Raw genomic sequence first — 27,123 nt, 5'->3', positions numbered from 1 at the left:
AAATTGCCTGTGAAGCTTTCGAGTTATAAACAATTTAATTATACTAGGTAAACATTACATTCACAGATGCAAATTCCTCAAGGTCAAGCCCCACATCAACGGATGGAAGAATGAACTGAACCTATACAAGAAATCCTTATTTTTCATGTCTAATAAAAATGCCCTGAGACTTTATTCTTTACTTGAACTATACTTACTCCTCGAGTAAGACCCTCACTGTTTACTTTTGGGGTTTTTTTTGTTGTTGTTGTTGTTTTAATTTTTTTTTTTTATCTTGACAGCTGTTCCAACATCTTTTATAGTAATTTGTCAAATATGCCTGAAATGTTTGTACTGATGACGTCTACTCAATAAAATTAAAAAGGAAAAAAAAAAAAACTGTGAATATGACAAGAAAGGGTGTGAGACTGATTTAATCCTACCATCTAGTGGACACTTATGTGAATACAATGTATACCGAATACTGTTACATCAGCTTCCCCTCCGAAACTGGTGAAATGGCTGCACCCAATATTAAACGTCTTGGTACGTCAGAAATGTACCTGTTAACAGGCCTTTTCTGACGTCTTATGTGTGTCTTTGACGAGTTAAGACGGACGAGAAAACAGACGTTTAGAACCCTTCCGGATTCCATATGACAACAACACCACAGAAGCTAACGACACCAGAGAAGCTTACGCGGCGTATAATCGTCGACAGACTGAATATTTATTGAACAAACCTGCAGTTACATTAATGAACTTGTAATGTTTAATGAACAAACCTGCTCTCTGTAACCGAAGCTGAGGGTTGAAAACAGCGTCCAGTAGTTTCCGTTGTCGCTCGTTCTCCTCTTTTGATCGACAAAGTTCCTCCTCGTACTCTGCTATCGTTCTTTCAACCAGCCCAAATATCTCTTCAGCAGCTGCAGTTAGTCGCTGCTTCACCAACGATCTCAGCATTTGGACTTTAGACATGTTCACACTTTAAAAACACAACAAAGACACTCTGCTAACGCTCGTTTCTACTGGACGCCATCTTGTTCAAACAGTGTGACGTTCGCAACAGTAAAGAGTACAGTTTCCGGGGTAAATGAGTTAATGAGCTTCAAAATAAAAGTCCTGGGCCCTATTTCAAGAAGCAGGATTAGTGAAATCTCTGAATATGTTCAGCCGGAGATGAGGTAAACTCTGAGTTTTCCATTTCACAAAGCCAGCTCAGCAAAACCCTGAGTCAATTACTATGGCAACCAACTTCATCTAAGCCTGAGGCTGAGCATGTCGCAGGGGGGAGAAACATGGCGTGTCCTTCAATGAATGAACTCGTGGAGGCACAGTTTATTCAGAGGCTGTTGTGTAAGGACAAGGTGATTAGAGCCAGTTTGGATGTCTTCCTGGAGGAGTGTCTCTATGACAATTTCACATCACAGTCTTTCATTTATCTAACAATCTATTCCACACAGATATATCAAATATTACACATCATGGATTTGCATTATCATGTGAGCAAATTTAATGCATTGCCCTTTGATTCTTTCCTTTATAACATCAGAGACACTGAACACATCAGAGGCAGCAGTTTGTCAGGCAGTAAGAAAAGTAACTTTGGCTCTGAAAAGACTCTTGACCGTTTTTTTGTGGTTTTCCCTGGACATGAATCAGAATCGATTATCAAAGTATTTGCAACGGAGCATCAGTGGCTTAGTGGATGGAGCGGACACCTCGTGATCAGACTCCCAGCGCCTGATGCAGCGGCTGTGGGTTCCAACCCGGCCTGCAACCTCTCACTGCGCACCGTTCCCTCTCTCCCTCAACATTACGCTGTTTTGCCATTAGATGCAACAAAAACCCCAAAAATAATCTTAAAAAAGAGGAATTCCAAGAACTGCAGGTTTGTCAGTGTTAATCAGAAATTAATCTATGTTACATGATGCAATCATTCATGAATACTTTTCATATATTCAAAGAATCTGCGGTGTAACTGGCTCATTTACGGGACTCAACACCCCATAATAGCTCCATCTGAGCATAAAGCGGATTACGTGAGTCAGAAGTCATTTCACAGCAGTTCAGCAATTCAATGAACCTCAGCCTAATATTGACAGAATGAAGAAAGTATAAGCAAAACTTTTACCAGCCTGTACAATATTTTTGTGTTTGATTTTGAGTTGCTGCCCAGTGCGTCTGGGCTCCATCAGATTACAGCTGAATAAGAGGATACAGCAAATTTTATTAAAATATATGAACTCTGTGTAATGCTTCTGTATTTTCTGTATATCAGACACATTAAAACATCACATTACATCACATCGCTTCACATTACCTATTAACACACTCTGCAGTCTGTTCCCATCACACCTCACGCTGTTTAGCTGCAGCTGACGTGTTTTTATTTTTTGATATTTCGCGATCATTAAAACTCCGACTCAGCTGGGATGAAACAAGCGGCTTTCAGCTGTCGGCCACTGAATATCACGTTACCTGCACTCTACTGATGATGTCTTTTGGTGCTCATCGTGAATGCGCATTCCTTAGGCTGCACGTACAGAGGCCCAATCCCAAACCACTCCCTACCCACTACCACTTCGCTACCGAGTGTCACTCCAAATCAAGTTACACTCGCAACTGTGGAGGGCACTCCTGATTAAAGGGAAGTGCATGAAAGAGAACCCAAACAGATGGGACGCCCTCGCCACTCTACCGTAAGAAGGAAGCAGATGTAACCATGGATAACGACAGACGCTTTGTGAAAGCAAAATAGAGCAACAGGCTATAAAAAAAAAATCTAAATATTAATTAAAATGAGATATATTAAAAATAAACTTGGATAAGTCAGATTAGAGATACAGTGCAGTGTAATCAAAGTAATTAACTTGTTCATATTTTCTAGACACAGTTTACACATTTACAGATTAATTCATCTGGGCAATCTTACTCCCATCCCATTCCTCTTTTTAGTGAAGAGACTCTCATTTTTAATCCGTAGATCGATTAACTGCTTTGTTTTTTCTTCTGTCCCTGTGAACACGTAATTATATATATTTTAAAAATCATGAGAATGGGATGAGGAATTTTTTAGACAGTTTTAAATAGTTTATTTAAGCATATGGACATGGAGGTTTTCATTTTTTGACACCAAACATTCTGTGAGTTTGTTTGAGACTGTAAAGTCAGGGTGAGGAAAACAAATGTGTGTGTTTGATCTACAATATTTTACAAAGTAGAAAGACGGAACTCTTACATTTGTACGTTGTTTCCTCCATTGTGATGTTGCGCTTCCTGCTGGGCTCATCAGAAGCCTGCATTGATGCACACTTGCTATCTAAGGGCTGAGTAGTCCACTCGCACTCAGCAATAATTGGTTTGGGACAGCCCTTAATATGGCGGAGCTCTGCGTGACTGCGCAAACGGAGGGGGAGTGAATAGGGCGAGGGGATAGGGGCCGGTTTGGGATTGGGCCTCAGAGTTGACTGAACTGATTCTGATCAGCTGTTCTGCATCCTGTGGATGAGGAGGCCCACATTGTCCAGAGGGCCGTCCAACCACCACCAGCCCCAAGGGTCTTCCAGGACAGGACCGACCCATTGATACAGACAGACTCCTATCTGTGGGAGAGGTACCAGTTCAGCAGGCAAAGCACTGTGTATCTATGCAGTTTGCTGGAACCACACATTATAAATTTCACACGTCGCAGCCAGTCTCTGAACACTGTGCAGTCAGTCTGTACTGCACTGAGGTTCTTTGCTAGCCGTACGTTCCTGTATAGTGTTGGTGATGCTGAGAGACTAAGTAAGGCAACTGTTTGCAGAGTATGTCTTATTTATTTGTATTTTCTATTCATTTTGATTATTTCTAGCATCACCATACATCATGCATAGGGCTTAATTTGTTCACATTAACATATGGTTATCTTTTATATTTATGAATTAACCATGACACAGAGCAACCACATTAAAATGGGACACACACCATTGTGGTTTGTCTGTTCCTCATCCTATAACACATTCCATACATTTAAAGTTATAGCTGGTAATCCTGTTCAGAAACACTTTCTGTTACACTGGGTAAAATGGTCCTTCCATCCTGAGAGTAGTCAATACATAATGTGTTCAGAAAAAGGAATGAAAAAAAATCAGACCTCTGTGGCAGCTGCAGGCCTGTAAAAACTCTGACCAATCCCTCCGTCCCTCCCTCCCTCCTCCCTGCGCGCACTCATCACGTGTCACCATTGCCGGAAATATTGAGCACACTCCTCAGCAGAAATACTGAGTTAGCAGGAGTTTGCTGCATAATGGCAGAGAAGATGCAGCCAAAATACCACTTCCAGTGTTACTTGTAACGGCTCACCCCACTAAACAGACTGAGAAAAGAAAGTTAGAGGCAGAAAAGGCTTTGGATAAAGTGAGAGGACAAACCAGACATCAACAGCAGTCCAGCTTTTGAACGGTGGAGACAACTGAGGGAGTTTAAGGGCCTGAAAAGTGATGCAGAGGTTGCTGTCTTTCTGTTGGACAGGTAATTATTTGTTTGCTTTGGGGGGATTTGTTATTTTACTCGGCTCTCTGCTGCTCTGCTCACTGCAGCCTGCTCGTGCAGGCATGTCTGGGCTTGTGGCTTTGGACAGAGCACTGACAGGAGGGGGAGCAGGGGGCGGAGCTTAGGGGAGGTGCCACTTTCAGCTGTCTTTCTGTTGGACAGGTAATTATTTGTTTGCTTTGGGGGGATTTGTTATTTTACTCGGCTCTCTGCTGCTCTGCTCACTGCAGCCTGCTCGTGCAGGCATGTCTGGGCTTGTGGCTTTGGACAGAGCACTGACAGGAGGGGGAGCAGGGGGCGGAGCTTAGGGGAGGTGCCACTTTCAAATCTTGCTAGCTCTCCAACATTACCAACAATAGCTTTAAGGGGATTTTCCTTATTTTCCTCATCTCCACTGAATTGATGGATTTAAGTAATTTTCTACAATCAATAGATGAATGTCATGTGATTATTTCCTATAAACTGATGTGATAAATGCGATGATTCACATAAATAGTTTGATTAAATGTATCATCTGAAATGTACAAAAGGAATCAGTAGATAAATGTGATAAATAGTCTATCACTAATATCAATTTACACATTTGGTGAATTTTATTAGGCATACTTGAATTGTTATATTTAATAGGTGTTCTCATCTACATATATTTTGTCCCTTTGATGCAGGATGTATACAACATGATATTATGCTGAAATGCTGAATTTTCTTTGTCACTTACGCATTTAGCCTGTTGGCAATATTCTGTCACGTCACCTGCCTTGCTTTATTAATCACTGCAGTATTGACTTTTTCTTAATTATGTCCTTATAGTCCTCACACACTTCCATAAGGAGCGTTTGCTCCACCGCAAAAAAAGCCTCCGCTCGCTCCTGTCCTTCGCTTTTTGATATTCTGCAACATTTTCGCCACTCAACTAGTGTGGGCTTTTTATTTTCCCTGGGCGCATGGCATGAGTTGAGGCTTAACAGGTGAGGCTTGAATTAGCATCAGTTGGAGCCAGCTGATTTCACTTGATGGAACAGGTTGGCGCAAGATTGGGAGTTGGCGTTTAGTCTACCTTCAAGATTACACCTTAGTCTGGATATTCTTAGCTACATAGATGGAATACCCCCCAGGTAGAAACTGCAAACTGTTGTGAACAGCAGAGATATGTAAATTCAGCAAACCTGTTTATTTCTGTTATTTTCAGCCATGATTGAAACATTTAAAGAAATATAGTTTAACACCATGGTTCATCCTGTCTGACATTTCTGCTGTGCTTATTTTATGTCCTGAGTTGCTTTATTACTTCCCTTGCTTTCACTCGCCTCTGCAGCAGCTGCTCCTTTCACCCATCGATCAGATCAGCTTTGACTGGAGCTCTTTATCAATTATCCAGCCCAGGACTCATACTACTGCTGCACAGGGGGGGTAAAAAACTCATGAAGAGTTCCACATGCCCTGCCTTTGTGAACCCGTAGAAACATCTGAATTTCAAGAGGGGACACAGAATGATACAGACGGACCCAAAAGAGACTAAAAATGGCATGGGAGCTAGGTAGAAAAAAGGGCTGTTTCTATCAAAGGAGTTTGGTGACTGTGGACGGGGACAGCGGCAAAACCTATCTTAGCCACATAAAAACAGCACCACCGAAACAATATCCACATCAATTTAAGTAGACACTACATTAAGTGTATTTTCAACACCTAACCTTGCTGTCAGACAGCCCTTTACAACTGAAAACTAATGCAGTTACAAGATGCCCTCCTAAAAGCAACCCGACTCCAAAGAAAGAATCAGTAATTTTACCTCACAGAACACAATGAGTCGCTGGTCTTCAGCTGCCCTTCAATTGGACAGTTTTTTTTTCCAGACTGAACACCTGAATCACTTTGCTCCTTCATGAATTTTCATGTGTGTTTGTAAAGTTCCAATTTGTGTAAATGATTTCCCACAAATTGAGCAGCTAAATGGTTTTTCTCCTGTATGCGTTCTCATGTGTGTCTTCAAATCTCCATTTTGACCAAAGCTTTTCCCACACTCAGAGCAACTAAATGGTTTCTCTCCTGTATGCCTTCTCATGTGTATCTTCAAATCTCCACTTTGACCAAATCTTTTCCCACACTCAGAGCAACTAAATGGTTTCTCTCCTGTATGAGATCTCATGTGTCTCTTCAAATGTGAATTTCGACCAAAGCGTTTGCCACACTCAGAGCAGCTAAATGGTTTCTCTCCTGAATGAGATCTCATGTGATTCTTCAGTTCTCCACTGTCACCAAATCTTTTCCCACACTCCAAGCAGCTAAATGATTTCTCTCCAGTATGTGATCTCATGTGTGTCTTCAGATATAACTTAAGACGAAATCGTTTTCCACACTCTGAACAGCTAAATGGTTTCTCTCCTGTATGACATCTCATGTGTTCCTTCAGAATTCCACTACGACTAAATTTTTTCCCACATTCAGGGCAGCTAAATGGCTTCTCTCCTGTATGAGATGTCATGTGTTTCTTCAAAACACAGCTATCACCAAATCTTGTCCCACACTCAGAGCAGCCAAATGGTTTCTCTCCTGTATGCCTTCTCATGTGAATGGTCAGGTATCCCCTGTAACCAAATTTTTTCCCACACTCAGGGCAGCTAAATGGTTTTTCTCCTGTGTGAGATCTCATGTGTACCTTCAGACTTCCACTACGACAAAAACGTTTTCCACATATAGAGCAGCTAAATGGTTTCTCTCCTGTATGCCTTCTCATGTGAATGGTCAGGTATCCCCTGTAACCAAATTTTTTCCCACACTCAGGGCAGCTAAACGGTTTTTCTCCTGAATGAGATCTCATGTGTACCCTCAGAACTCCACTTTGGGCAAAGGTTTTGCCACACTCAGAACAGCTAAATGGTTTCTCTCCTGAATGAGATCTCATGTGCATCTTCAGATCTCCACTTTGAATATAACTTTTCCCACACTCAGAGCAGCAAAATGGTTTCTCTCCTGAATGAGCTCTCATGTGTCTCTTCAGATCTCCACTGTAACCAAATGTTTTCCCACACTCAGAGCAGCTAAATCGTTTCTCACCAACAATCAAATCATTGACAGGGACTTGATCATTTTTTAGAGAGTTTAAACCAGACTGAGGTCCTCTGGTCTCTGTCCAACCATCACTGTCATCAGTCTCTGGTTCAGAAGACGCTCCAGTTTTGTCATCTGTCTCAGGTTGTAAATGTGTATCTGGATCTGAGTTCCTGGCTGGTTCTGCTCCTCCACAGTCCTCTCCTTCCACTTCTATTCCCATCTGCTGAGTGTGTCTTTGATGAAGCTGTGAGGACTGAGGTTTCTCTTCATCATCTTCACTCTTCACAGGGACAGGAGTGGATGTGAACTTGGTGATATCATCCTCCTCCAGCCCTTGAAGCTGCTCTCCCTCCTGACTGATCCAGAGTTCCTCCTGTTCCTCTTTAATGTGTGGAGGCTCTGGGTCCTCCTGGTCCACACTGGAGCTCCACTGCTGCTGCTCAGGGGGAACCTCTTCTTTAACCACCAACAGCTGCTGGACGTCTGCAGGAAACAGTAAACACACACACTGTAGTAGGCCGCCCTGAATAAGAATTCCTGGTCGACCAACAGTCCTCATTTAGGGCCGTTAGTTGACTAGTCACCCACATGTTTACAATATTAATTTAATTGTTAAATGACATATTTTGGGCGGGGCAACACAATGGTTTGAGTTGAAGGTTTGAGAAAGAATAGTATCAGTAACATTGTTAACACTGTGCTACATTACAGAGAAATACAAAATCATACTAATGAACCTTCATTAATATAGGCTTATATTTTATCTACAAGTGCACGTCACGCACCATATATATATATATATATATATATACATATATACATACATTCTATATGTATATACGTATATATACATATACATATACATATATATACATATATATACACACACACACACACACACACATATATATATATATATATATATATATATATATATATATATATCGCTTGTGTCATTTTATCAGTGAATGTGGTATTACTGCTATTTCAACATTCAGGAGGTTTCACACATATTGAATGAACAGCTGCAGCTGTGTTGTGCTTCCATCACCAAATTCATCACTAATTCACAAACATACACAAATATTCAAGTCACAGTTCACATGTGCTGCAGCGAATGCTTCTGTAGGATACTGCAAGTCACATAACCAGCCACATAAAGAAAGAAAATGAAGAAAATGTGACATTAACAATTCCGCGTAGGGCTGGACTCAATTTCAATTTCGATTTAAATAACTTTGTTTTCAAGCCCCAAAGGCCAAGATCTAATTCCAAGCAGCCTGCTATTGACTTGTCTGTTTAAGTTTAACACTGGATCACAGTTTAAAATGTAGTTTATATTCATAAATGAACTCTGCCATGGCCTGTTTTAACGATGGACCGCTAATATCCGTCATAAAAAAACGCTGAAAATTGCAATAGCCTAAATCAAAATTTTAAACAATAGTATACTGTAAATCGGAAATGCTGTCGGAGGTGGCTGCTCTGAGATGCCTGGTCAGCAGGGCGAGGGCGCTGGGTGCTCACTGACTCATGACTGCGTTGTGTAATTTTATTCAGGGAAAGATAAATGTGGCCTAAAATTCATTTTGTGGCTATATTGTCGGGGTAATTATTCAAATTGTGCACCTGTAATAACACCACTTGGTTTAATGGGTTTAATTTTTAACTTTCACTTATTTTTCTGCAGCATCGGGTAGTGTTAAAGCAGATAAAAAGAGATCTACACACACAAAAAAACAACACATTACATATATACTTACTATATATTTTACTATATACTTTATAAACTAAAAAATAAACTTAAAAATATAAAACTTTATGAAGAGTCTCATGTTTCACTTGCAGGATACTGCTGCGAAGTCAAGTCAAGTCAAGTCAAGTTTATTTATATAGCACATTTCATGCGACAAGTGCAGACTCAATGTGCTCAAAAACAGAAACAAAACATGGATCCCTTGAAGCTGCTCTCCCTCCTGACTGATCAAACGTGGATCATCGAAAACATCATAATCTTTGGTATTTTATTGAACACTTTCACTGTTCTCATCTCTAACTGAACCATTTCCACTTCAATACAGGTAAAGTAGGGGAACGCAAACAATCATTCTGAAGGTAACTGCAACGGCAAATGCGTCCTACTGCGTTGTCTGCGCATGTAGAGCCGCCCGCAATTCTCCGACCCCAGCTGAAGGGGAAAGGTGCGTAGACAGGGAGAGGCTTAAAAAAGCGTAAAGCACTGCAGCAAAGTGCTGTAAAATAACTGACATGTTTTATTTTGTAGTAAGTCAAGCTATTGAAATAAAGTTTGATGCACTTTTTTTCAAGCCTGTGAAAACGACCTTAATGTTAACGTCCGGGCTGCTCGATTATGGAAAAAATAATAATCACGATTATTTTGATAAAAATTGAAATCACGATTATGCAAACGATTATATGGCGCACGGGATGACTTATATTGTTTACACGACGGCATGTCATTTCTGTCTCTACATAAGCGTTTAAAATTCTCCTCTTCTCTTTGTGTCGCGCACAGCAGAGTTTGGCCCCGATGCGCATGCACAGACACACACAGACCAACCTCTCTCACTCTCCCTCTGCCATTTTCTGCACGCTATTTTTGAAATCTTCCGTGATCACCTGTCACTCGCATTACTCGCAGTTCACCTACTTGATTGTCTTGTGGAGTGAAAAGAGGAGAGGAGGGGAGGGGGAGGTATTGCATATGCGCGGCTTCCAGGTGCATTTGATTTGCAACACAAGACAACAAGAGTAAACTGACAAAAAGCGCATAATCACTTTGTCGATTATTTTGTTTTCATAATCGTTGAAAGCCCATATTGTAATCTAGATAAAAATTTGATTAATCGAGCAGCCCTAGTTAACGTTAATGTTGATATTGCATTGTTGAAGACAGTAACATTTAACGTGAAGGATTCATAGTTTGCCCTTCACGTGTTACGTTTCAGATACGTTTTGAACAGCACTAATGTCAGGTAATTTTCTGTTGTAACTCATTTCTGGTTGCATTTTCAGATGAGTATATTAAAGTGTTTTCAAAAGAAGACGAAGGTTTCCAAGGAAGAGAGTCAGGCAACATTAGATAAAGGAGAGGTGCAATGTTCTTAATTTATCATGACAGTTTTTCAAAAAATCCTGGAGGAAACCCTGTTAACTAGCCTGTGGAATAACCGCAGGTACCAGCCCTGGAAATTAACCTGACTCCTGTCTGACTGCTGAGCATGGACACTTCCTGTGTCTGCCCTTTCAAATTAAATTCCAATAGGGTCCACTCATATCGGTTTTGATTTATTTTAACAAGGCGCAGCTCCTAATTTCATGGTTGTTTAGTTGTTCTGTTTTACCTCTCTGGTCAACTAACGTTTGGTCAACTATTAGGGGCAGCCTTCGTCGAAAGAAAGTGTCTGTCAAATATCCAACTTAAAACTAACTTCACCACAGTACAGCTGCTTACAGTGTTTTGGACTGACCTATAGGCCTTACTGAGATGAGAGACACATCCAAGGGGAAAACTACGAAGACAGAGGGGCCAAACGGAGAGAAATGCAAATTACAATAGGTTGTGCTATTTCAGCACCATCATCATTTAACAGTGACCTCTTGATATTTAAGCAGCAGAAACTGCTGATAGGGTATTTCAGAACCATGGTCACTATCATGGATTTTACCAAAAACTCAAAACCCCAGTGAGATAAAGGATACTAGGGCTGTAGTCAACCAAAGAAAATCTTGGTCGACTAAAGTCATACATAATCTTCAACTAATCGATTGGTCGTGGGGAAAAAAAATATCTGCACGTTATTTTTACTTGTGTGGTAGTGTGTCTGTGTCACTCTGCAGTTACACCTCCAAAACACTAGTCGGCGGTGGAGGACTGTGTTAAGTGCTGTAAAGTTTAGTTGATTCAAAACACAAGTATGGCAAACTTTGGCTCCATTACAACTCACAAGATTCACCGACATGAGAACCCCCTGGCAGAAGTGAGAGTTCATCTCTTCTCTACAAAAAAGACAGACAGAGTCTGTCCAATATCCAATTAAAACACAAAAATGACTTGACTCAACTTGCTTGACTCGTACCAAGGACTTGACCTGAGTTGCTTGATTCTAACCACAGTGACTTGGGACTTGAAGGTTAAAACTTGAGACTTGCTTAAGACAAGCAAATGTGTGACTTGACAGATACCTGACTGAGGTTCTCTGGTCTCCGTCCAATCATCACTGTCATCAGTCTCAGGTTGTAAATGTGTATCTGGATCTGAGTTCCTGGCTGGTTCTGCTCCTCCACAGTCCTCTCCCTCTGCTTCTGTTTCCATCTGTTCTGTGTGTCTTTGATGAAGCTGTGAGGACTGAGGTTTCTCTTCATCTTCTTCACTCTTCACAGGGACAGGAGTGGATGTGAACTTGGTGATATCATCCTCCTCCAGCCCTTGAAGCTGCTCTCCCTCCTGACTGATCCAGAGTTCCTCCTGGTCCTCTTTAATGTGTGGAGGCTCTGGGTCCTCCTGGTCCACACTGGAGCTCCACTCCTGCTGCTCAGGGGGAACCTCTTCTTTAACCACCAACAGCTGCTGGACGTCTGTAGGAAACAGTAAACACACACACACACACACACACACACACACACAGATGTTAGAGACATCATACTTCAGACTACAAACTTCTACAGATCTCTGAGCATCAAACAGCTTCACAGTGTTCACTCAGCTGAGTGAGTGAGGCTGAGGTGAGTTTTAATTTCATAGCAGTCATTAACATGTACTGTTACTCTTGTCATGTCTGGAGGCTACAGTGTGGCTCTTTATTTACTCAAACTAAAGTGAATTATGTGAGAATGATTGTCCATAGGATGCGAGAGTTTGCCATGCGTCAAGTTTTAATACTGGCAGTCTGAGTAAATAAAATAAAATTATATAAAAAATTCTCAACACAAATGTAGTGTTTTATTCAGGAAAACCAAGCGCTCGAGTGGTTGTGGGGTTTGGTGCCTTGCTCAAGGGCACCTCAGCAGTGCCTAGGAGGTGAACTGGCACCTCTCCAACCACCAGTCCACGGAAAACATCTCTCTGTGACTCATGTCACTTTGAAGCAGCTAATATTTGGTCCAGACGGGGACTCGAACAGGCAACCCTCCGGTTCCCAACCCAAGTCCCTATGGACTGAGCTACTGCCGCCCCCCTTCTGTGTTAGTTGATCCAACCATTGGGAGATATTGAGTTTTTCCTGATTCGTCATAGTATTGTTTTCTTGGCTATAGTTCACAAGAGTTCACAAACTCTTTTCCAATGAAAGTAGCTAGCACTAGCTCCAAACAGCTGCTTAAAGTCTCCAGATGACATCATATGCTTACATGGAAGTCGATGACGTTTTCGCAGACTGAATCACCGAGACCTTGATCTAAACCTTCCAGGTAGAGGAGTCTGGTGACTGTGGACGGGGACAGCAGCAAAACCTATCTTAGCCACATAAAAACAGGGTCACCGAAACAATATCCACATCAGTTTAAGTGGACACTACATTAAAAGTATTTTCAACACCTAACCATGCTGTCAGACAGCCCTTTACAACTAAAAACTGATGCAGTTACATGATGCTCTCCTAAAAGCAACCAGACTCCACTGACAGAATCGGTAATTTTACCTCACAGAACACAATGAGTCGCTGGTCTTCAGCTGCCCCTCGATTGGACAGTTAGTTTGTGTTGTTGTGCAACTTTTGGAACCGACCTAACCGTGCCAGTTCTCTTGTCTCCCTCTCCAAACTGGGAGAGTAAAGCTGATAACACACAATTCCAAATGAAGGCTGAGTCATGAAGATCGCACAGCAGCTTCAGTGTTCCCCTATCATTATATTATGGGGGGCGCCCCATCCCTCCAGGAAGGTCAAGTTAATTTTATAGAATTGTATCTTCTTTATAGCACAACAGAAATCATTTAAAGTTACCTTTCCTATAGAACAGGTCTATACTTTGTCCTTTTATTAAACAAACTACATGGTCACATATTATTTAATTTATTTACAACTTGGCATGTCATTTCTTTTTTTTGAATATTTTATTTTCAATGTTTAATGTTACAAGAACAGTACAACTTATTCCCACTAAAACTCAATAATAAAAGATACACAGTTAAAAGGCATACCATAAAAAAATACTATGGGATGACAGAATAATTACATAAGCTAAATAAATAAAATAGGAAATGAAAAATCAAAATGATAGTAATAAATTACAAAAAAACTGAACTGCTGAATCCTTTTCCTCCTTCATGAATTTTCATGTGTATATGTAAATTTCCACTTTGTGTAAATGATTTCCCACAAATTGAGCAACTAAAAGGTTTTTCTCCTGTATGACATCTCATGTGTCTCTTCAAATCTCCACTTTGACCAAAGCTTTTGCCACACTCAGAGCAGCTCAATGGTTTTTCTCCTGTATGAGATCTCATGTGTCTCTTCAGAGTGGCACTTTGACCAAAGGTTTTGCCACACTCAGAGCAGCTAAATGGTTTCTCTCCTGTATGAGATCTCATGTGTTCCCTCAGAGCTCCACTGTAACCAAATCTTTTCCCACACTCAGAGCAGCTAAATGGTTTTTCTCCTGTATGAGATCTCATGTGTTCCCTCAGAGCTCCACTGTAACCAAATCTTTTCCCACACTCAGAGCAGCTAAATGGTTTTTCTCCTGTGTGAGATCTCATGTGACTCTTCAGATGTCCCCTCTGACTACATCTTTTCCCACACTCACAGCAACTATATGGTTTCTCTCCTGTATGAGCTCTCATGTGCTCCTTCAGAACTCCTCTGTGACCAAATCTTTCCCCACATTCAGAGTAGGTAAATGGCTTCTCTCCCGTATGAGATCTCATGTGTTTCTTCAGTTCTGCATTGTCACCAAATCTTTTCCCACACTCAGAGCAGTTAAATCGTTTGTCATCAAAAATCAAATCATTGACAGAGACTTGTTCATTTTTCAGAGAGTTTAAACCTGACTGAGGTTCTCTGGTCTCCGTCCAATCATCACTGTCATCAGTCTCTGGTTCAGAAGCCTCTCCAGTCTTGTCATCAGTCTCAAGTTGTAAATGTGTATCTGGATCTGAGTTCCTGGCTGGTTCTGCTCCTCCACAGTCCTCTCCCTCTGCTTCTGTTTCCATCTGTTCAGTGTGTCTTTGATGAAGCTGTGAGGACTGAGGTTTCTCTTCATCATCTTCACTCTTCACAGGGACAGGAGTGGATGTGAACTTAGTGATATCATCCTCCTCCAGCCCTTGAAGCTGCTCTCCCTCCTGACTGATCCAGAGTTCCTCCTGTTCCTCTTTAATGTGTGGAGGCTCTGGGTCCTCCTGGTCCACACTGGAGCTCCACTCCTGCTGCTCAGGGGGAACCTCTTCTTTAACCACCGACAGCTGCTGGACGTCTGCAGGAAACAGTAAACACAAACACATACACGTACACGTACAGATCTCTGAGCATCAAACAGCTTCACGGTGTTCACACAGCTGAGTGAGTGAGGTTGAGGTGAGCTTTAATTTCATAGCAGTCATTAACATGTGCTGTTACTCTTGTCATGTCTGGAGGCTACAGTGTGGCTCTTTATTTGCTCAGTCTAAAGTGAATTATGTGAGAATGATTGTCCATAGGATGGGAGACCTTGCTGTGACTCAAGTTTTATTACTGGCAGCCTGAGTAAATAAAATGAAATTATATAAAAGATTCTTCTCAACACACATGTGGTGTTTTACTCAGGAAAACCGAGCTTTGTATCCACGTTATTCTTAGCCCCCATGATACCTTGCATGAATTATAGACGCAGCTTTCAGTGCTGAACCAGAGCAGATGTTTTCCGATCATAACGGTACAGAACGGTACACTAACAGTTTGCTAATCCTCTTTTCTGGAGCGATTTGGAAATAAAACATGGAACACACCACCTGTTACACCTCAGACCTCGGACAACTTGATCATACCTACGTCACCTTTGACTGCCATTGCAAAGTAGCCCTTTATGTGATAGTTATAAATTGTTTAAAACTGATTTCACTTTTGAACCTTATCTGATTATGTTAAGATCTGCCGAAAGAGTTTGTTTGTCTAAGTTTCAGTGTGGAAATCGTAAGTCACCTATCTCTGAGCGCAGGTATGATCGTGAAAATGTCCCCCGGAAATGTACTCTTTGCTTGACTGGCAATTGAGGAGACGGATATCATTATGTACTTGTGTGTTCTTTTTTTGATAAAAAGAGAAGAGAGTTGGTCGGACAGTTCTATAGAGCAAATCCAAATATTTATAAGTTTCAAAAGTTAATGTCATCTCGAAAAGTAAAGGTCTTGTCAAATTTGTTGAAACTTTTAAAGAAAATCTTGAATAGTTTCTCTTGATTTGCTTTGACTTGTGTGTATGTATACAAATTCTGTTTTATTTATTTTGCTGTGCATTGGCTCCCGCCTGTCCTGATCTGTTAATGTTATTTTTTGTTGTCTGCCCCTTATACCCCGGGGAGGGGTCAAAAGGAATAAATAAATGAAAAATAAAATAAATAAATGAATCTCACAGCATTTGTTGTTTTCCTTTTTAACCAAGTGTGTTTGGGTCTCATGTAGGGTTGCCACTGTCCCATATAATACGGGACCATCCACATTTAAAATGTACTGTCCCTTACTAAATCAATACAGAACACAGTTTCATGGAACATAGCAGAGAAATATTAAATCAGAATTTGCAGAGGAGCATGACACAAAATGACAGGTCCGTCACTCTGCGTCATGCTGCCATGGATACGGACACTCCAACGTGCAGGACCGCCATTTACACGCTCACTGACACCCTGACTGACTGACTGACTGACTGACTGCAGCTTGAAAAAGTTATACAAGGGTCCTGTTCAGGCCGAGTGTTAAACTATAAAGTTTATGGATTTATGAATCCTCATGTGCTCCAGATTCTGTTTTACATAGTCGTTGTGAAGCTGGGCGCACGTTTGCACTCCCACACTGAGGCATGAAATGACTGAGAGGCACACTTGAATCTGTTTGCGTATCTATGTGCGCCAGTTTTAGCACTCATTACACCTGCCACTTAAGAGACAGTCTGTCATTACACGCGACCATTAAGCACAGCTCTGATTATTAATAGCGCCCATATAGTTGTATTTTCATTATCATTATTATAAACCTAAGACAAATTATTGATGATTCATTTATAGTGCTCTTATTCAAGCAGGCTTAACAACTTACTGTACAATAAAATCACAAGATCAAGAACATGGAAATAATGGCTCAAATGTAAGCTAATGTAAAAGACTGATAAGAAAATTCATCAGGCATAGGACAGATGATTATAGACTGTATAATAATAACATGATCACTAATATAAGGAAACCTAAACAAACATGGTTTAACTCATTGTTAACCCATTGTTCCCACTCCGTCTATCTGAATTATGTTGCATGGACACAGTGGTAAAGCAGTTAACAGGAACTGTTTAGACTGTTTAGTTGTGCTTTCTGACATTCAATGTCCGATAGTGAATGTATCAATGTATCAACCAGAGCTGCAGCAAGTACCCTCTGCCTGTCCATTTCAGTAACTAGCTACTACTTACCGGGGAAAAACAAAAACAAACAAAAAACACGGTAGAATGATTACAGGGAAAGGTGAGCGTAAGACGAACATATTTGACTTGTTAATAGGGACGACAAACAGACGTTTGGAACCCTTCCGGATTCCATCAAACAACGGCACCACAGAAGCTAACGACACCAGAGAAGCTAACGGCACCACAGAAGCTAACGACACCAGAGAAGCTAACGACACCAGAGAAGCTAACGACACCACAGAAGCTAACGACACCAGAGAAGCTAACGCGGCGTATAAACATCGACAGACTGAATATTTATTGAACAAAGCTGCAGTTATATTATTAATAATGAACTTGTAATGTTTAATGAACAAACCTGCTCTGTGTAACCGAAGCTGAGGGTTGAAAACAGCGTCCATTAGTTTCCGTTGTCGCTCGTTCTCCTCTTTTGATCGACAAAGTTCCTCCTCGTACTCTGCTATCGTTCTTTCAACCAGCCCAAATATCTCTTCAGCAGCCGCAGTTAGTCGCTGCTGCACCAACGATCTCAGCATTTGGACTTTAGACATGTTCACACTTTAAAAACACAACAAAGAGACTCTGCTGACACTCGTCGTCGTCGTCGTCGTCTTCTTCTTCTTCTTCTTCTTCTTCTTCTTCTTCTTCTTCTTCTTCTGTTTTAATGGCGGGCTACAAACCAACGTTAAAGGTGCATGCCGCCACCTACTGTATCGGAGTGTGTAACATCATGACTTTATCCTGGGTTAATTTCACAGATTTAAAAAAAAAATCAATAATAAATACTCATATTCTGGACATTAATCCTGTTTCATATATGTACTTAAGAACTGCCCTTTGAACCTCAGCCTGTTTCTCTCCTAGCTCTAGGAGCCCTTTGATGCTCCATTCCCTACCCATTTTGACCACACCATCCTTCAACCTTTTCCTTTCTGTAATGAATTTCTTACATCCAAATAGTACATGTTCAACAGTTTCTCTAAGTCCACAAGTTTCACATTTGTCTGATTCTCTGTTTTTCGTGATAAACAGTGTACTGTTTAGTCCTGTGTGTCCTAGTCTGTGAGTCCTAGTGAACTTTCCCTCTGGACCTTTTCCTCTGACAGACTTTTGAATTTTGTAATATTCCCTACCCTTTGTGTCATTATTTCATATTTCCTGCCATTTTGTCTTAATTCCCTGGTGGATTGTTGATTTTGCCTCTTCTCTCCCAAAACAAAGATCTAAAATATCATTTTCATCTTTGTTTAATGCACTTTTAGCCAGTTTGTCTGCTATCTCATATCCCTCAATGCCTGCATGCACCGGAATCCAACAGAAGTGGACATCTATCTCTAGATGCTGTAGGTTCAATAAAATCAAGTACACTTCGAACAGTAGATCTTCTCGAGCTGTTTCTCCAGACTGAATACTCTGCATTGCAGCTGCAGAATCTGAACAGAATCTGAACTACTTTCAGTGGTTTGACCTGCTCTACCCACTGAAGACTGATTATTATTGCTACCATTTCTGCCGTGAACACTGACAACTTGTTTGAAATTCTTTTGACAATATCTTTATCAAACTCTGGGATGTTAATGCCTACTCCTACATGCTCATTATCTGGGTGTTTAGATCCATCTGTAAAAATCTGCAGGTAGCTGTAATAGCTGCTCTTCAGATATTTTTGAGCCAGATATCCTATGTTCAGATTATTCTTTATCCACTCTGTTTTCTTGTCTAATATTTGCAGGTTAGCTTTGGGTTGTGGAAATATCCATGGAGGAATGCTGCTAATTATAACTGCTGGACTATGCTGTATGGAATCTAATTTGTACTGTTTCACCTTCTTATTAATTTCCCATCCAAACCCTTTACCAGTAAAAGTTATGTACTCCCAACAGTTTTGCAGAACAGAAGAAGCTATATTTGCATTTCCTTTTCCCTAAATTCTTATCCAATATGCCAGTGATAATTTAGTTCTTCTTAAATTCAACGGCAGTTCACTGGATTCCACCAGCAAAGCATTGATGGGTGTGGTATGAAATGCTCCAAGACAAAGTCTTCATGCTCTATATTGCATCCTGTCTAATTTTTGTAGATGACTTTTTGCAGCTATATCAAACACCATACATCCATAATCCAAGGTGGCTCTCAACAGAGCCCTGTATACGTGTAGTAATGCCTCTCTGTCAGCTCCCTATGCCAGACCAGCCAAACACCTCATGAGGTTTAACACCTTTTTACATTTGGTCTCAACTTTCTCAATATGATTTTTCCACGTATATTTATCATCAGTCCATAGACCTAGGTACTTAAACACTCTGACTCTTTCCATGGGCTTACTGTAAAGAGTTAACACCTGCTTGTTGTCTATTTTCTTTTTAGTAACCAACATATAACATGATTTTGAAACAGAGATTTTAAATCCCCAATCATAGGACCATCTCGCTACATCTGTTATTGCTTTCTGGATGCATTTCAGAACATGTGGTGTGTTTTTCTCCCTTTTCCAGATTGCTCCGTCATCGGCGTACAATGAGGACTGTATACCTACCCCTGTATTCTCAAATATATCATTAATCATTATATTAAATAGAATTGGATTGATGACGCTGCCCTGTGGTATTCCATTTACAATTTCGAAACTATCTGAAATTTCAGAACCTACTTTTACTTTAAATGTCCTTTTTGTTAAAAAGTCCATGATCCAGTTGTATAAGCGTCCACCTATGCCTAACTTATTCATTTTAATTGACAGGCCTTCTCGCCACATGGAATCATAAGCTTTCTTGATGTCAAAGAAAACTATCACCATCACTTCCTTCATATTTAGGGTCTTCTCAATGTCATTAGTCACTTTAATTAATGCATCAGTTGTGGATCTTTCTTTCCTGAAGCCACTCTGATACTCATTTAACAGATGTTTTTCCTCTGAAAGGTATGATAGCCGGTAAACAATCATTTTTTCCAGCCATTTACATAAATGTGAAGTGAGGGCAATAGGCCTGTAATTTTCAGCATTAGCTGCATCTTTCCCTGGTTTAACAAATGGCAAAACTAACACCAACTTCCACTCATCAGGTAGTTTTCCTTCCGATTTCTAGTGCTTCCTCTGGTAATTGTCTGAACATGACATAACTCAACTGATCTGGTCCTGGAGCAGAATTCTTGCTGCCTTTTAAAGCCCTTCTCATTTCCCTCAAGGAGAAATCCATATCAGTGGCTTAGCTACAGTCTACCTTTTTGGTGTACACATTTCCATTATCTTTGAAAACTTCCTCCTTCCTTCGTTTATGTATGTCTGTAAGATGATTGCCACTATGAACATTTGCAAATATCCTCCCTAAAACATTGACCTTTTCCACACCTGTTATTGCTAGGCAATCTTGATTAGCAAGAACTGATATTTTATTGGCAGCCTTTCTTCCACTCATCTTTCTGAGCATATTCCATACATGACTGACATCTCTTTCTCTTCCAATACTAGAGCAAAAGTCTCTCCAAGTATTCCTTTTAGCAATTTTAATTATTTTGCGAGCTCTAGCTCTTTTTCTTTTGTGTTCAATCAGATTGTCTAGACTCAAGTTGTTTCTGAGATTTCTAAGGGCAATATTCCTTTCTTTAATAGCCAAACTACATTCATTGTTCCACCATGGCACCATTCTCTTATTCCCTCTTATTACATTTTTAGGAATACTTTTTGAGGCAGCTTCAGATATCATATTTGTAACTTCGGCAGTACACTCATCCACATTACCCTCCATCTTAATACTGTCAGCCAGTTCCCTGCAACATACTTTAAAAGTGTTCCACTGAGCCTTTAAAGCACCATCTATATATAGGGGCTCTTTCTTGAGTACATTTATCAATTTCTATAGTGCACATGATGGGAAAATGGTCACTCCCTATGTTGTCTTTGTATTTCCCAATCGCATAGGCTATACATACTTGCAGAAACCAGTGTTAAATCAATACAAGACATCTTATTCCTATTTACATCTAAACGCGTTCCTCCACCATTGTTTAAACATACAAGATTTCTTGTGTCCATCATTTCTTCCACCACTGTACCATTATTATCAGTATGGTCACTTCCCCATAAACTGTTGTGTGCATTGAAGTCACCACACCAAACTTCTCTGTGTCTTTCCTCACCCATCATTTCCTTGAACACAGCTGCAGTTAGAGTATGGCAAGGGTTGTAATAATTAATTATTTTCACTGGGTTTTTTTGTACTGTACACCTCAACAATTGTACATTCATGTTCATTTGCAGTACTTATTCTTTTAAATGCTGAATTGTCTTTAATGAACGTGATACATTCACCCCCTTGGTTATTTGCTCGATCATGTCTGACTGAGTTGTATCCCACCATAACAAAGACTCGATGGGGTCTTAACCATATTTCCTGAATACATATAAGATAAGATAAGATGAGATACACCTTTATTGATCCCATAATTGAGAAATTCCAGATTATGTCTGGTTTAACACTCAAGTCTTTAATGACTTTCTTAAATTCCTGACCATTTGCGATTAAACTCCTGGCATTCCACTGAAAAATTGTGAGCACCATTATTAGATTAATCACTAAAAACATCATAAGTAAAAGGGTTCATCATTTCTTGTATTGTTTTACACTCGACACTTGAGATCCCAAGATACTCCTTTGCAGCTTCAACAATCGTTTCAGTTCTCTCATTCCTGTCATTTTGTTCTAATCCGATGTAAACCACTTTGCATATGAATGCCACAAAATTTACTTTATCAACTAGCAGAGTTCCTTCCTTTACCTTACACTTGTGGGAGGTCTCCTGGTGCATCTTACTGTTTCCTGCAACAGGAGGATCAGTACTGTTAACAATGTTACTCCTCTCAGTTTTGTTTTCCTTCGCTACCTGTGCATTATTAACACTCTTAACAGCCTCTGCATATGACACTTTGTTTAGAATCTTATATCTTTGGGCTTCTTTTGCTTGCTTTTGTACCACACAGCCCCCAAAAGCTGCACTGTGGTCTCCCCCACAATTGCAACACTTAATCAGCACATCTTTCCCACACTTTCCAAATGCATGGTCTCCTCCACATCTTGCACATCTTTCTCTACCTTTACACTGTTTTGCAGTATGTCCCATTCTCTGACATTTAAAGCACCTTAAAGCTGGAGGAATGAACTCTCTTACTGTGTAGCAGAAAAGGCCTAGCATAACTTTTCTTGGAATGTCATGTTCAAAGTCAATAATTACTGACAGCGTTTCCACTCGTTCTCCATTTCTTTTATTAGTAATGCGTTTAGCATCAAGCACTTTACCTCCCTTCAGTTCTGTTTTAATCTCTTCCACTGAGACAGATAGTGGTACTCCAGAAATGACTCCCCTATGTCTAGCCGCTGTGCCAGGAACATGGGTTTTGACTTTTTTTTACCATCCAGAGTATTCGTTTTCAATTGCTCATCTTGTTGCTTCTTACTCATTGCATGTACAAGTATGCGCTTGTTATTCAGGTACTTCGCAAACTTTACTTTGCCAACATCCTTTTCGAGAGCTTTAGTCACCGTAATAAGGTGAAAATTCTCAACAAATACAATAATCGCTTTCCAGTCATTGCTCCCATATTCAGCTCTCGGGTTTCGATCTGCCCTCACTCTCTTAACTGTTTCGTCCGATTCTGCCCCCGAACTGCTTGAGGAGTGTAGAAGCAAAAAAGTCAAGGTCCCGAGCCGTGCCAGAAAGCTCGCGACCTCGCTCTTCTCATCTCAAACGGACTTTCTTTGTCTTCCATTAGATATCAAAAACTCAAATACTCAGAGGTCAAAAAATCACTGGAGACACGTAGAATCAGATGCAACTGAGTTTAATGTGCTCGCAGGCAACAAACACATCACAACTCAATGAGTCAAGCTCTGGAGCGAGACTGAAGTTTCTTTGTTTGCGCTCGCTCTTTTATTGTAGAATTTCTGCTGAGTCATCTCTTTTCCTTAAACTTTTCCACTGGGCGCTGATCATAAAGGTGTCACATTTCTGCTGAGTTTTAGTCCTTCCCACCATATCGGTGTCACATTTCTGCTGACTCAGCACTTTTTAGTCCTTCCCCCTCTAGTGGCAGGCCTTTTCGCCTTTGTTCAGACACGTCTGGACATGCCCAGACATGCCCAGGCATGTCCTAATGGTGTAATCTTTTTCTCCCGGCCTACTACTACTGTCTACTATCACACTTCCAGGCAATATATGGTATGGTATGTGTGTGTTTTCAATATATGAATACGCAAACTTGTGTAAAAGTGCTTTGCCATACATGGATACATAAAGCATGGTTACATGAACTCCAGCCTTAATCAACTTACGCAAAATGAAACATTTACCTGATTAGTGGTTAAATCTTACACTACAGGAGCTAGTCCTCTCCTTTTCTTTTTTCTTTTTCTTTCGAGATTCGCCACTTTCTGCCACTCCATTCCTCCACAATCCCAACCTTCATCCTCACTACTAAAATTCATGATTATTACATTCACGATACAGTTGTTTGTAGTTACCCGCGCGATCAATCCACTTCCTCCCTCTCTCCAAACTACCTCTGCTAACACACCTTTCTTCTTCTTCTTCTTCTACTGTTTATTGGCGGTTGGCAAACAACGAATTGGCGCATTACCGTCACCAACTGGAATGTAGTATGGATCAAAATGACTATTACACCCTCTTAAAAAAAAGAAATTATGTCCTCTCCATCAAATAACTCATTCTTAGAATCTGAAAATTGAATCCATACCTCTTATTTCCTGAGTCCTGCTGCAGAATGTCCATGATATCAAATGGTAGGCTACCTTATTGTTTTTTAGATTGTTAATCAACTGCTGTCTATCAGTTTCATACCCCCGACATATAACATGTGCTACTGTTTCTAGTTGGCCACAGTAATCACACTCCCCTGTATTATGTTTACTTATTTTGAATAATGTACAGTTAAGCAAAGTATGTCCAAACCTGAGTCTTGATATTACTGATTCCTCTCTTCTTATATTCAATAAGATTCTGAAAACTGTGATTTCTTTTCAACATTTGAAAAGCTTTATTTCGTCATCACACTCCTTTGTCCACCATGGAACAATCTTCTTTATGTGCTTACTCCCCTTCTTCTGACTGGCCTTCTTTGCAGCCTCTAAAATATCTTCACAAACACAAAGATTTAAATGATCAACATCTTCATTAATATCAATTTTCTGCATTTCTTGATCACAAATATACCCAAATTTCCTCCAATCAGCACTACTAAAAGCCCATTTCTGTGATCCGTCATTATCATATCCTTCTACTCTCATTCCTACGACAGTGATAATAGGATAGTCACTTGTCACTTTATTCTCACCCAGAATCCTTCTTTCACTTATCATTTTCTTGCAAATACTTTCTATCGGCAAAGCTTTATTCTTCTGTTCCTCAGTTTTACACATTATCAACAAGTTTCCATCCCTCAAAGTCTGAGCAATCTCCTCTCCTTGCTTCTTTTTCAGTTCCCTCGACAGCACGAACGGACACATGCTCATCTTCCTTTCAGAATTTATTTTAAATCCCTCCCTCATTACCTTTTTTCGAACAACTCTCTTGTCTTCCTCTGAACTGTTTTCTTCCAAGCTTCTTTTACTGATTTGACTTAGGCCTTCTGCCTCACGCCTGCTTCTTCCTCGCCCTCTCCCACTAGAAACTGGAGTCCAGTCATCAAAATGTATACAATCATCATCATCATCATCATCATCATCATCATCATCTAATCCTACTGATCCGCCATCCTGATCTAGTCACAAACCAGTTTATGCCAACCGCCAAGTCCAAAGTCCAGAAAATCATCTCAAATGCCAAAAATGATCAATGTTGTTTGTGAATCCGTTTGTAATCCGCGCTCTCCTACCAGGTCACCACTCCACACCCAACTCTGAGTTGCCAAGAGTACAGCTTCCGGTAGAGATGAGTTCATGGGCTTCAAAATAAAAGTCCAGAAGTGTTCCACGGAATTACAGACTTACTCAGAAAAAAACATGCAGGAGGATAAATTACAAAATACACTAAAATACACTTATTCGAAAGAATGACTTTTATTTAACTGTTCCAGCTGATTTTTAGTTTAGTTCATTTGATTTCACATAAAAAAGGCGTACATGAGAGACAGAAACATGATGGAGAGATGCAAGAATCCTTGCAGTGGCTTTATTGAGGCACTTTCCAGTGTATACCATAATCCATTAGTTAACTCAGTAAAATACTACAAAGATGAAAAAGAGAAAGACAATGAAGAAATCCACACAGACCATGTACACAAGGACACACAATTAAGATCACTAAATATGAATAGACAGTTTACACAGGGAATCCATAAGTGTAACGTTCAGGAAATAAAATCAAACCTTTAACACATAATCCATCAGGATAACTTTTTCCAGATCTGAGTGTTGCTCCATTGTTATCTGCTGTCTTAATTGACCCAACCATTGGAAGATGTTGATTCTTTTCTGACTTTTCTGACAATTTAGAGAGGGGACACAAAATGATACAGATGGACACAAAAGAAACCAAAAATGGCATGGGAGCTACGAGGACAAATTAACTGTTTCTATCAAAGGATTCTGGTGACTGTGGAAGCGGACCATCTGAAAAAGCTATTTTAGCCATATAAAATCAGAATCACCCAAAAAATCCACATCAATTTAACTGCATTATGAGTATTTTCACCACCTAACCTTCCTGTCAGACAGCCCATTACGATGGTAAACTGATGCAGTTATATGATACTCTCCTCAAAGCAACCAGACTCGTTGCCAGTTCTCTTGTCTGCTTCTCCAAACTGGGAGTGTGAAGCTGATAACACACAATTCCAAATGAAGGCTGAGTCATGAAGATCGCTCAGCAGCTTCAGTGTTTCCCCCATCATTATATTCTGGGGGGCGCCCCATCCCTCCAGGAAGGTCTAGTTAATTTTATAGAATTTTATCTTCTTTATAGCACCAGATCACAACAGAAGTCATTTAAAGTTACCTTTCCTATAGAACAGGTCTATACTTTATCCTTTTATTAAACAAACTAAATGGTCTTATATTATTTAATTTATTTACACCTTAGCATGTCATTTCTTTTTTTGAATATTTCATTTTCACTTTTTAATTTTACAAGAACACTACAACTTATTCACACTAAAACTCAACAATAAAAGATATGCAGTTAAAAGACATACCATAAAAAATACTATGGGATGACAGAATAATTACATAAGCTAAATAAATAAAACAGGAAATGAAAAATCAAAATGATAGCAATAAAGTAAATTGCAAAATAATGTTTAAAAAAAGGCAACACAATCAAAAAATGTATTATGCTGTAACACGCTTGTCACTGTTTTCTTTTTCAGACTGAGCTGCTGAATCCTTTTTCTCCTTCATGACTTTTCATGTGTATATGTAAATTTCCATTCTATGTAAATGATTTCCCACAAATTGAGCAGCTAAAGGGTTTTTCCTCCTGTATGACATCTCATAAACTCTTCAAATCTCCACTGTGACTAGGGCTGTGACGGTATGTATTTTTTCTCACCACGGTGCGGCGAAACATCTCGAGAAACAGATACTTCTTCCCAACAAATACGCCATATTGCCTCATCCAAATCCACTGGCTGCCCCATCCAAAATGTTCCCAAATTGGCAACTTAAAGGAATACTCAGACAATTTGGGAGTTATGCCCTTTCCCTATCATTTTCATATTGAGACAAGATGATGGATATTGTTGCCTACAGTAAAAGTGAACAAATAAACATTACAGAAACCCTGAAGCTGGCATTTCAGCACGTGCATTTAAAATAAACATGTTTAAACATTAATTCAAAAAACGAGAGTCCTTTTTAGCCGTTTTAGAAGAAGTTTGATACGTGAACTATAGTGTGTTTATGTCCTGCGTGGAGGGATACACCGGTGAGCAACAGCTG

At 40.1% G+C, this 27,123-nt stretch overlaps 1 protein-coding gene and 1 pseudogene across 8 annotated transcripts in view; both read right to left on the bottom strand.

Annotated features, from left to right (window-relative positions):
- LOC125884157 (oocyte zinc finger protein XlCOF6-like) overlaps nt 1-1,166 on the bottom strand; it is a 76,167-nt pseudogene extending 75,001 nt beyond the window's left edge.
- Nucleotides 1-27,123, bottom strand: part of LOC125884150 (gastrula zinc finger protein XlCGF57.1-like) — a 561,995-nt gene that overhangs the window by 243,225 nt on the left and 291,647 nt on the right. For 3 of the 8 annotated variants that reach the window (XM_049568964.1, XM_049568966.1, XM_049568962.1), the window contains one exon: nt 6,258-8,048. The exons of 3 other annotated variants lie outside the window; for them this stretch is intronic. In XM_049568964.1, the coding sequence (XP_049424921.1) occupies nt 6,382-8,048 (1,667 nt within the window). In that variant the 3' untranslated portion in view covers nt 6,258-6,381. Of the gene's footprint in view, nt 1-6,257; nt 8,049-14,570; nt 15,000-17,534; nt 17,786-27,123 lie in introns of those variants that run through there. 2 more of the 8 variants (XM_049568963.1, XM_049568958.1) reach the window with 2 other exon arrangements.

Source organism: Epinephelus fuscoguttatus, linkage group LG23 (genome assembly GCF_011397635.1).
Source record: "Epinephelus fuscoguttatus linkage group LG23, E.fuscoguttatus.final_Chr_v1".
Taxonomy (NCBI): domain Eukaryota; kingdom Metazoa; phylum Chordata; class Actinopteri; order Perciformes; family Serranidae; genus Epinephelus; species Epinephelus fuscoguttatus.
This window is presented reverse-complemented; position numbering and strand designations above follow the sequence as displayed.